General features: G+C 34.8%; 3 protein-coding genes across 3 annotated transcripts in view; 2 read left to right on the forward strand and 1 right to left on the reverse strand.

The window, feature by feature from the left end:
- The window catches only part of LOAG_16491 (hypothetical protein), a 6,029-nt gene extending 4,206 nt beyond the window's left edge, over positions 1–1,823 (reverse strand). The window contains exons 1-4 of the mRNA XM_020449143.1: positions 1,665–1,823; positions 1,373–1,494; positions 1,174–1,263; positions 786–878 (exon numbers count right to left, since the gene is read on the reverse strand). Of these exons, the coding sequence (XP_020307403.1) occupies positions 786–878; positions 1,174–1,263; positions 1,373–1,494; positions 1,665–1,767 (408 nt within the window). The 5' untranslated portion in view covers positions 1,768–1,823. The remainder of the gene's footprint in view (positions 1–785; positions 879–1,173; positions 1,264–1,372; positions 1,495–1,664) is intronic.
- Positions 1,824–4,117: 2,294 nt separating this feature from the next.
- Positions 4,118–6,588, forward strand: LOAG_09079 (cyclin domain-containing protein). Its single transcript, XM_020447850.1, has 6 exons — positions 4,118–4,304; positions 4,576–4,651; positions 4,977–5,121; positions 5,344–5,448; positions 5,774–6,026; positions 6,269–6,588. Exons 1-6 carry the CDS (start codon positions 4,202–4,204, stop codon positions 6,502–6,504), a joined length of 918 nt encoding a protein of 305 aa, XP_020301959.1. The 5' UTR covers positions 4,118–4,201; the 3' UTR covers positions 6,505–6,588.
- Positions 6,589–7,351: 763 nt separating this feature from the next.
- The window catches only part of LOAG_16492 (dimethylaniline monooxygenase 4), a gene marked incomplete at both ends in the record, with an annotated part of 4,960 nt that continues 1,166 nt past the window's right edge, over positions 7,352–11,145 (forward strand). The window contains 10 exons of the mRNA XM_020449144.1: positions 7,352–7,489; positions 8,124–8,312; positions 8,464–8,581; positions 8,807–8,949; positions 9,245–9,400; positions 9,740–9,856; positions 9,930–10,067; positions 10,317–10,528; positions 10,696–10,792; positions 10,940–11,129. Coding sequence (XP_020307404.1) covers positions 7,352–7,489; positions 8,124–8,312; positions 8,464–8,581; positions 8,807–8,949; positions 9,245–9,400; positions 9,740–9,856; positions 9,930–10,067; positions 10,317–10,528; positions 10,696–10,792; positions 10,940–11,129 — 1,498 coding nt within the window. The remainder of the gene's footprint in view (positions 7,490–8,123; positions 8,313–8,463; positions 8,582–8,806; positions 8,950–9,244; positions 9,401–9,739; positions 9,857–9,929; positions 10,068–10,316; positions 10,529–10,695; positions 10,793–10,939; positions 11,130–11,145) is intronic.

Below are 11,145 nucleotides of genomic sequence, written 5' to 3' on the forward strand. Positions count from 1 at the left end.
GGTATCCGTTTTGTCATCGCCATCACCATCAGTCTTCGAACCATCAACTTTACCAGAGTCATTTTTGACCCCACTCGACTCCTTATTATCGCCTTCTTCCGAATTGCTCTTCGTATCTGTATCCATGTGCAGTTCGTCAGGAGCAGCACTGCTCTAACAAAAAAAAATATGGCTCAAAATGAGATTATATCAAACTTAAAACTGAAGAAGCAGAAAGTGCAAAGATTCATATACTTGGAACTTTCACAACATAGTAAAGAGCAGCAATCAATAGCCGATTAAGTGACAACCAATTACGCAAAGAAGGGTCGCCTTTGCTGGAAATGAAAACTTCTGGACACCCCTTCCCAGAAGTTTTTACTTCCAGCAAAGCATGCAAAGAGGGATGTTCCAAAAACAGAGTATATCAAGATATCAAGTATAAAAATTTCCTCACAACAATAAATTTCAGTCGCCATATTTAACTCTATGAGAAGAGATAAAAGGTTCCAAAACCCTACAACATAACAGAAAACAATCATATGAAGAGGGATCGCTCGCCTTTGTCGGTTCTGCAAACTTCAAGTCGTCTATAAATGATAGCTTTCGTACTTGTAACTTACTGAATTGCTACAAGGAGACATGGAGAAACAGCTCATAAATGCATAAAGTTTCTACATTCATAAACTGATAACTCGACTACAATTGTCATTCGGGAAATCTTTATATTTTCTAAGCTAAAAGTGTAATGACGCTTCTAAAGTTACTAAAATATACACAGATTAGACGATAGAGCTCTAACTTACTGGTGGAGGAGATGAGCCAGCTGAAGCCGCAACGCTGTCATGTTTTTCCGATTCGAGTGCTTCACTAGTGTTTTCGCTTGATCCTTCTTTCAGCTGAAAGTGATCTTCCAGGACACATGTTACTTTATACTTACAATGCCTATTTACTTTTGGCAGTTTACAGATGATCACATATGAGCGCTTGTTCCGTTCACTAAAACTTATAATGCATTAAAACATCATACATAAAAATTTCCTCGCACTACAATAAACTTTACGTACTACCACATTCAATCCTACACTCTAACAATGTATACCATGCATCTTCGTCGCTACTTTCATTCCTAAGTCATTACATTTTTCATAAATTATGCTTTAAAGTAATTGCATGAAGACTACAAAAACGAACCTCAATTCTTCGATCTTCAGTTGCGTCCTTACACGCCTCCTCATCACCTACATTTTCTGCAGACCCTTCGGTCCTTTGTTCCGAAGAAGCCTGAATTAAGAGAACGCACACCTTTAATCATACATCTGCTACGGTTAGCTTCAAATACCGTTTGCAAAAAGTGCATATGAAAAAGTCATTTGATAAAACTCTCATTAACCTCAGAAATGGTATGCTGATTATCTCCATGTTCGCTGTTTAAAATTTGCGCACATCCACCTTTCTGTTTTTGCTCCACGGTTTTCTCACCATTTGTCACTGTGTCAGTTATGACTGAACTTGCTATAAATGAGAAATATCGATTAGGCTAAATTTGCAAGTGCATTTCATCTATTTCACAAACCGTTCGAAGACCTTCTCTAAGCCAATTTTCAAGGAGAAAGTGTTGGATTTTATCCTTCGATGCAAATTTAATAACGAGATGCTGCAGAAAGAATTCACTCAAAAAGTACCATGTGAAAAGCCCACAGCTTGTGGCTCATCATGAGAATGATCCACCGATTTGTCACTATTTCCTGGGAAACTTTCCGGTGGTTCGGCGTCCATTGACGACATTGAACTTTACAATTACAACTGATTATTTGAACCAAGTCCGCTCGATATTACTAAAATACTAAGCAAATACAAAAAAGCACGTCAAAAATATCTTTCGCAGACGCTTATTTTTCAAGTTCCCTAATTTGTATAAACGACTGAAACCGAAGCGAACCAAATTAAATTAACCAATTCGGATCAACCAACAACAGCATCTCCTCGTGCACTGGTAAATTAAAACTTGCAATGTGCATAAAATAGAATTTATAAAAAAGGAAAAAACAATATAAGAGACGAAATACCACATGTAAATATAGCAAAATATTAAAGGAAAGAAATGACGACTAAGAGGAAGAAAACGTAAAGGTGGAAGGACTGCGCAGGGTCAAAAGTTTCACTGATCAGACAGATGTCATACAACAGATAACTTGTAATGATCAGTTGTTTACATCGCTCCCTCAAATAAGAAAACAGTTTGCGGAAATAACATCATTCCACCGAATGGGAAATACATGTCATGCTATTGTTAAAAGGTTTCATTGTCTGAAATTTTGATCCAAGTAACTGTCGTCGCCTATTTAAACAAAATACAATTATTCCCTCTGCCAGAAAAAAAAAGAGGAAAGAAAAGTGCCGATGGAGAATAGTTAATACAAATTCTTGAATAGGAGAGTAAACAGAGACCACGGACACATGTGAAAACTTTTTGACACAATTTAAAAGTAAATAACCAGAAATTTGAGATTGCTTGTTGGAATATCACAAAATCAATGGCTATTTACAGAAGTGCACATATCAACCAGGCAATAATGTGCGTAACTATAAAAGCGTCAATAATCAATGATAACAATGATGAGGGCGATAAGAATGGCAATGATTAGGAAGGCAAAGACGTTTTGCATGAATAAAAGCAATAACGATAATGATTATTATAACTTCAGCAAAAACAAGAAAATTCAAAACTGTATACATGTTTCAAGAATCACCTCAGTACGCTTCTCAGATATGGAACCATCCCAATAAATACTGAGGAAATACTGACTTTATACCACATATGACGAAACTCACCACACCCCCTACCTTTCAAAATTATAGACAAGGGAAAATACCCTTTCATACTCATCAACGATGAGTTAATTTAAAAATGATATTTATAAATACAGAAAGTGCTTAGAATTTGAGGAAATAATAAACGTATCTATAACAGGAAGATCAGCTAACCGATACACTCCAATCTAACTTATTTTGAAGAACTCTGAACTAATTTCAAACATCGAAACAGAATGCAGGATAGTTTAGTAAGATAAAAACACCTATGGGATGGGAAAGATGGTAAGAAGGGAGTATAAAAACCAAACATGAAGTTAAAAAGTCAATTACAACGACAGCACCATAATTTCAAAAAAAAAAAAGAAAAATGCAAAAAATGCACAGACGGATAAAGACTTCAGCACCGAATAGTCTCGTTATCATTTTCAATAAACTGAAAGTCCAAGAAAAACTCAACACCGAAAAATCACGTACACATTAGTGAAAAGTGCAATTTTATTGTCAACAATTGTTCAAACAAGCTACTGGCAATGAGAGGGTGAAAGGGAGCGAGTGAGGTAAAAACAACTGCTAAGAAATATATGGTAACACAAACGGGGGACTTTCTCAAAACAGCATGTTAGTAACAGTGAAACGAACATGTTTAGCGCACATAATTTAATGCAATAAAATATGTCCAGCAAATTACCGTCTTTTCCTTCTTAAATTATTACCTTGTTCCCACCTTAACTAATTAATAACCTCTCTTTTCCATAGTTATTACCATATCTTGGATAGTTATCTTTACTCTCCAAATGGATTAAGCACGCCATATGTAATCGATACAACACTCACATAACCTCAGCATAAAGTAGAAGGCAAAGATAATTATCACTGAAAAGTCAACGAATAACTAACTGCCCACGAACGCAACAAAGATGCGAATGCTTGCATTAGAGCAGATGGCATTTCACATATGGGAAGTAGTGGACAATTGATTGAACAAACAAAAGAACACCGAAGTAACCAAAAGATACCATTACAGAAACCATGTCTTTACCTTTCCAAAACTTTTCAGAAGAGAACAAAAACCCAACTTTGGCGGGTGCCAACCGGAAAATGACCGAGAAAACCGCAATCCCTCCCCCCACCAAAAAGACCCCTCGGTTTCCCCCACTTACTGCTTATCAGCTCATTCTACATGTCCTATTCTATTGTGAAATGTATCGCACGCCATAGCGATACTCCGACCGCACTACGTACGCTCGCCAGCCATTCCAAAAGAACTATTAAAAAGGAGCGCGAATTTGAATGTAACGAATGTAGCACAACTAATTTTTATGGGGCCTTAACTGGAACGGTTGATGTCGGGTTGAAGCGCTCACTTGGTTTTTTTTATTCGGTTGTGAAACTTTAAGTTGGGAGAATGTCATCAGTGTCGCTCTCGTTCAGACGTTTACAGCAACGTTTGCGAAGATCACTTTGTTATGGAAGTCGTCAAATGAAATCGTTGCCGCTTCCACTTTCCGGTGGGATATTCAATTTGAAATTTTATTTCATTCAAAATTTGAGAATTGTTTGGACGTGCCACGCTGTTGGGTTTTATCCCATATTTGAATGTAAAATCTATTTTCTCGAATATAAAATACAAAATTGGAAGTGGTATGCTATGAGCTGGATGGTTACAGGATGGAATTTAAAAACCAGTCCAATTTATTGTTTGCTTATGAGGCATTATATTCTTTAAAATCAATTCAGTATCATGTTAAATAACATTTCATCTGTTTTAAAGCAATTCAGAACTTGCAATGGATTATTTCGATAGGCACTGTCCCTATGATTATATGAGCTTGGATTTTGCAAAACCCTTGTCACGGTACATGTTTACTGTAAATTTTGTCCAGAGCTTATTGTGGATTAATTTGGAACTCTAATTTGTTGCCCTGAACCTTATTAGAAACAAAAATTGCAATATTTTTGTTAAATTTGTTGTTTATATTGTTAAAGAAGATGTGTTTTAGGATATTAGACTTAGTTTGTTGTTACTTTCGTACTATGCTGAGGATAGGTTATTTAGTGAAACTACACTACCACTTTTAACCAACTGAGTTTGTACAGTATTACCAGGATCTTTTCCTTTTGTCTTACAGACAGGAAGTTCATTTATTTTGGTTTTGAAATTTATAAAAGTTTATTTGTAGTCATGAGTGTGTGGATGCGTGTACATTTTTAATAGCTATGGTATATCTCGATCGTATACGAACTGCTGATAAAATTTGTTTTGAATCTTCTGATCCGGGCGAATTGTATCTTTCGGCGCTCATAATTGCAAGCAAATATCTCCATGTAAGTGGTTTTATTTGCCAGAAATCTTTCAATTTTTCATCAGAAACTTTTCTAGAAACTTTTTCTTGATGAAACGTATCAAAATGTTTTATCTTGAAAAGCAGTTGGTTTAACTTTGGCGTCTTTAGTTTGCTCTTTTATCCGTTGCGTTAAAATCGCATTCAGTACTAGCATTCGCTGCACATATCATAGCCTACACATAAATCGCTGACAACTTTTCAGGATGTTGGACAGCGGGAATTTATTTATAATGACGAGTGGGCTGCATTAGCCAATATCTCTTTGAAACGGGTCAATGAAATGGAGCTGAACGTTCTAGATGCTATAGTATGTTTTTCCGCACTTTTTTATAGCATCATGTGAAGATTTTTCTTTTTCCGATTCTTATTAACCGTAATTGCATATTTTCGGGACTTTTTTGGGTTTGTTTTTAGGAATTTCGCGAAGTTTTCTAGGTCCCTGTTTTCATAAAGTCTGGTAATTTGAAAAACACATCCCCGAAAAGACACAGTATACTATTTGCAACTTTTGAAGCTATGTAAATTTCGCATTTCTTAAAAGGAAGTTCAAATTTGTTACGAAGCATCAATAATGATATAAATTTTTATTATTAATGAACTTTCTTTGGATAAATGATTATACGTGTTTTTAGCATTGGAACACCAGTGTAAATCAAGTTGAATTTATACAGATATTGGAAAAAGTGGAAACATGGGTAGCAAGGGATAGTTTGAAAAAACGCGGATTTTGTACATATAATGAAATAGCTATACTTCTCTCGAGGACGAGTTTCATATCTAATTGCATTAAACCGTTGATGTTATCGCTTGCCGCATTTACTTTTGTTTATTCTACTGCAGTTGTTTCACTTGTGTTTCTGCAAATTGTGATATCAAGCATGCAACGTGAGTTTGACGGATTTATCTATAATATCAGACTCTTTTAAATCATGCTAATGTATCCTATGGAAATTTCTTCGAATTCATTTCTCTAAAGGAAACTTCCTTCAGTGACAATGACATTGATGTGTGGTCTGAAGTTCTGAAGTATGAAAATTTGGAATAAGCAGGAAAGAGTTAGGGACTATATCAAATTTTTAAATTTATTTTTCATGTTTATCAAGGAATTACCAATTATATAATTTCAGACAACTCGATAAAGAACGAAAGATATATGGTGACTGTCACTTCCACTGATGGTAACATGACGCAGCAAGGAAAAGCTACCTTTTTTCTCCTACATGACAATTTTTACGAGTGGTACATACTTCATGTTCAACATATTTTTCGTGTTAATGTCGAATGTTGCTATCACATACAATGCACTGTTCAATCGAACTGCATTTTGGAGAGATGCTTTTCGATGTATAGCTTGTACAGCTGAAAGATCTATTTGTTCATTAGAATTTATCTGCATTTGCTTTAAAAATTGCTTTCCATTTTTACCAAATTCAAGTTCAGCTCAGGCTTTCATCATTTTTCTTTCTTTTGTCGTTTCTTTCAATCATGATTTATAATTTGCAGAATGACACCTGAGAGATTTTTGTGTTATACTTGAGATATTTTGTTTCACACATATGTATTTAAGTGATTTACCTGTAATTTACCTCAGTTTCTGCTTAACAATCTATAAGGTCACACGCCTTAACTTTATAAATTTCGTTGATACTGCTTTTATAAAAATAAAATTTATTAATAATCGTTTTGATTTGCATTTTTGCAACATTTATTTGAGGAAGAAGCGCTTTTTTGACCGAGGGTCTTGAAATCTTTGACTAGGAATTTCGAAGTTTGAATGTACGGGCTGCATTTTGAAGAGTGAGCTTGAATAACTTTTGACCCCTGTTTCTTGCTGGCTGATTCCTAATGCTTATCAAGTATTTAGGCATTTAAGAAATCGGTAAGATTATGAAGAGGTGAAAGATTTTGCGAAATCTAAACGCAATGTCTAGAGTTTTAAGAGTGTTTAATCTGTATTGCCCATTCTGGTAGAGTTTATGAGAGCATAAAATCTTCATTTTATACAACTCCGAAGTGCATCCCTTCGCAGAGTAATATTTGACCTACTGACCTTTATGTTAAATCTCAAGGACTGAGGAAAAGAGATTAAGAAAGAAGGCGAGGAAGGGAAACGACATTTGTCCTAGATTGTCGGATTTTGAAGAAACAAAACTACAACCATTGCATGAGACTGTTTTGGCTGCTATTATACTAATCGCTGTACCTATACGATGCGAGTTTGTGTGATTGGTGCTGGGGCAAGCGGTTTGCCTGCCATCAAGGAATGTCGCGCGGTTGGCCTCGATGTGATAGCTTACGAACGCACAAGCGATGTCGGAGGCTTGTGGAATTACCGACCTGAATTAGCAGTAAGTTGATATCAAGTCCTCAACTTTACTTAAATTTGGATTCAAGTTTTTGAACTTCAATTCTTGAAATTCCCTAGTAATCCGTCAATCATTAGGCAAGTGATCTTAGATAAAAATTATCATTGGAATTGTTGTCGTAATCCTCAATAGCATGGTATTCACTTCATTTCAATGTACACCAATTATTTCGCAAGAAATTTTAGCCAAAATTTTTCAGCAAAATCTACCGAGTTTATCGGTATTTTTGTTGCCAGATTTTTTGTCTTTTTATTTTCATTTGAAGAATTGAGTTCAATAAAACGAATTGTAAGACTTCTTTTCTCCAAAACTTATACGAAGCTAAAAGATTGCACAAATATTTACTCTATCTTCTAGAAATGTTACAAACGAAGAGAAAAAAGCAAAAAAAATACCGCAAGAAGACTTGCCATTCTATTCACCATTAAAGATCTAAGTCCTCATTGAATTAGCACCTGAATAAATAGAATTATAAAAGGAAAGAGAGAAATATACAGTAGAGCAGAAAGTAATGCAAAGCTGATGAAAACCAAAAAAAAAAAGATTAAATAAGAAATAAATGAATGTTCAAGGTGAGCTTAATATAAAGAAATTTAAATTTCAAATATAAGTTCAGGAGGGAGGCACGGTAATGAAGTCGACAGTAATGAATACATCCAAAGAAATGACAGCCTATTCTGATTTCCCACCGCCTGCCAGCTTTTGCAATTTTATGCATCATTCAAAAGTTTTGGAATATTTGAAAGATTATGCCAGAGTGAATGACTTATATCAATATATTTGTTTCAATACCACAGTGCAACAGGTAATTTTCATGATTATTCAGGGATAACTCTAAATAAGTTACGACTTCAGTTGAATCGATTTAAACCATTTAAGTTTACATTAAGGTTCGAATCCAGATAATAAGTGAATATGCAATGCTAAAATTGGAAAAGTTAGGCTTTTATTTACAGGTTTCACGAATAGGTAATTTTTGGGAAGTAAAGACAAATAATGGTGATAAGAAGCTATTTGATTATGTAATGATGTGCACTGGACACCACAGTTTCCCACAATATCCTCAAATACCTGGTATATTATTTCCACAAAATTTTTCCGTGAAGTATTTCGATGTTTTGTAAGTATTAAAATATTGGAAATTCTTTTGTTGCTTATTCAACTAATCAAGATATTCAGGATTCTTTGACTGTAATGGTTTTTAGATTTAGTTGAAATTCCTTGCAATATGATTTTCTAAAAATAACTTCCGTTAGTGTTAATTTGAAAAAATCGGCTGAATCATTCATTTCTATTTAGGGAGTGAAAAATTCAAAGGACGTATCCTTCACTCCCATAAATATCGTGATTACCAAGGGTTTGAAGAAAAAGACATTTTCATCGTTGGAATTGGTAATTCGGCTCTTGACATTGCTGCAGAGTTATCTGGTGTTGCAAAGTCGGTCAGTATTATTGTAAATAACTTGGAGGAATTTACTCATTGTTAACTTCTTAAGTAAAACTCAAATTGATGTTTGCTCAAATTTTCGTATTTGAAATGAGACCGGACGTTCATGAGAACTGCTGAGTATTGTTTATCGATTTCCAAATCATAGTCAAGACTAATCGATGGAGTTTCAAAATTTTGGCTCAAAGTATTATCTAACAGTCCGATGACGATGGTTGATTAGTTATCTAACAGTTATTAATTAATGATTCAATACATACTTGGAAAATAATTTAAACACTCCAATTTAGGTGACAGTTTCTACCCGACGTGGCTCATGGATATTCAATCGTGTAAGTCAAGGAGGTATCCCTAATGATCTGAAGATGATGACTCGTTTATATGACTATTTGATGGATAAATTGCCATGGGGAGTTGCTAATGATTTCATGGAACATCGTCTGCAGGTTTCAAGTTAATTTATTAAATATATGAGTGATTGAGACGCTATGAATGACAAATTCAGTCATCCACAATAATACAAATAAATATAAATTCCATAAATTCCAATCCTTTACCGAAAGTCAGTAACATGTTTTTTTTCTTTTTTTCAATCCGAAATAATTTATTCCCTTTTTCTACAACTGGTAATCCCGACACTTTCCGGCAGAAATTGGGTTGGATGCGACCAAGAGTCATGCATCTTGCCTGTTTTCACTTTCTTTTTTTGATTACGTCGTATCGACTTTGATACTTCTAAAGTTCATATCTCAAAAGTACTTTTTAGTCCTTGTTATCCGTTTAAGCTACGACTGGATCATGATCTATATGGACTTCGCCCGAACCACCGGTTTCTCCAACAGCACCCTACTATCAACGATGATTTACCCAATCTTCTCTGTAGCGGACGGATCGTCATTACGGTGATTTTTCTACCATAACGAAATGTTTTACCGAAGATTATTTTATCCTCTTGTTTAATTATTTGTTATTCAGGAGGATGTCGAACTAATTCGTGAGGTGACTGTTCAAGTTAAGGGAGGACGTCAATTTCCAGCCGACGTGATCATTTTTGCAACTGGTTATACGTTTGGTTTTCCATTTCTGTATCCAGAATTTATTATACCACTAAAGGTGTGTACCAATGTTTTTAAATATTCAGTCCAAACCATTTAGAAGATTGCAATATGAATCAACAACAGAGTAATTCAAAATAGCTCTGATCGAAATCTCATTAAGCTTTGCTGTTCGAGGAAAACCATGCCGTACTGAAGTTCGAATGAGTTTAAAAAATTTCTCTTTAAAGTCTTAATCACATGGCCTCTGAAATTATTGTTGGACTTCGAAATAAGTAATTGTTTTCATTCAAGTTATACTTTCCAGGATCATGAAGTGGAATTGTACAAATATGTTTTCCCGTTGAAATACTCTTCCTTAGCGGTTATCGGTCTGATCCAACCCATTGGAAGTATTTTACCAATATCTGAAATGCAGTGTCGATGGGTTGCTGCTGTATTTAATGGTCAAATTAAATTACCTCTTCACGAGGAGATGTTAGCTGATATTAAACTTAAACAAGCTCAAATTAAGAAAAGGTTAGAGCCATGCCCATCCACTGATTATAATTGACAATATAAATTAGTTTTTGAAAACCATGTCCTTGTCAACTGCCTGTTGTAAGACGGTTGCACTATAAATCAAATTCACTATAATAAACGCAATCAATGACATCAAGTAAATCACACCTGCCTTTTTTAAACAGATATTTCAAAAGCAAGAAACACACTATCCAAGTGGACTACATCAAATACATGGACGAAATTGCTGAACAAATAGGTTGTAAGCCTAACTTAATGAAGGTGATTTTTGAATTTATATTTGCTTCAGTTTTCTATGCATATATATTTCGTAAAATTGCATATTTTTTAGCTTTTTTGAATTAATTTTAGATTTAAACCTCTTCTTGCACCATTTCATCCATATTATCTGATCTGTACATGTTCCAGTACATGTTCATAGAGCCCAGTTTTTGCCTGCGATTGCTTATTAGTGCTAATGCACCGTATGTCTACCGACTTGAAGGCCCTGGATCTTGGGATAAAGCCAAGGAAACATTGATAAGCCTTCCTGAACGAGTCAAAATTCCACTGAAGAATAGAGAATGTCGCATGAAAGATATAAAGACGCGGAAGAATTGTAAGTTGACAGAATC

The sequence above is a fragment of the Loa loa genome (genome assembly GCF_000183805.2).
Source record: "Loa loa unplaced genomic scaffold supercont3.5, whole genome shotgun sequence".
In the NCBI taxonomy this organism is placed as follows: domain Eukaryota; kingdom Metazoa; phylum Nematoda; class Chromadorea; order Rhabditida; family Onchocercidae; genus Loa; species Loa loa.

What these genes read in the sequence shown, in the direction of transcription:
- LOAG_09079 (XM_020447850.1), top strand. Translation starts at nt 4,202, where the DNA reads ATGTCATCAGTGTCGCTCTCGTTCAGACGTTTACAGCAACGTTTGCGA. An exon ending in GTTGCCGCTTCCACTTTCCG is followed by an intron (nt 4,305 to 4,575) that starts GTGGGATATTCA and finishes AAAGCAATTCAG; the next exon opens with AACTTGCAATGGATTATTTC. An exon ending in TGAACGTTCTAGATGCTATA is followed by an intron (nt 5,449 to 5,773) that starts GTATGTTTTTCC and finishes ACGTGTTTTTAG; the next exon opens with CATTGGAACACCAGTGTAAA.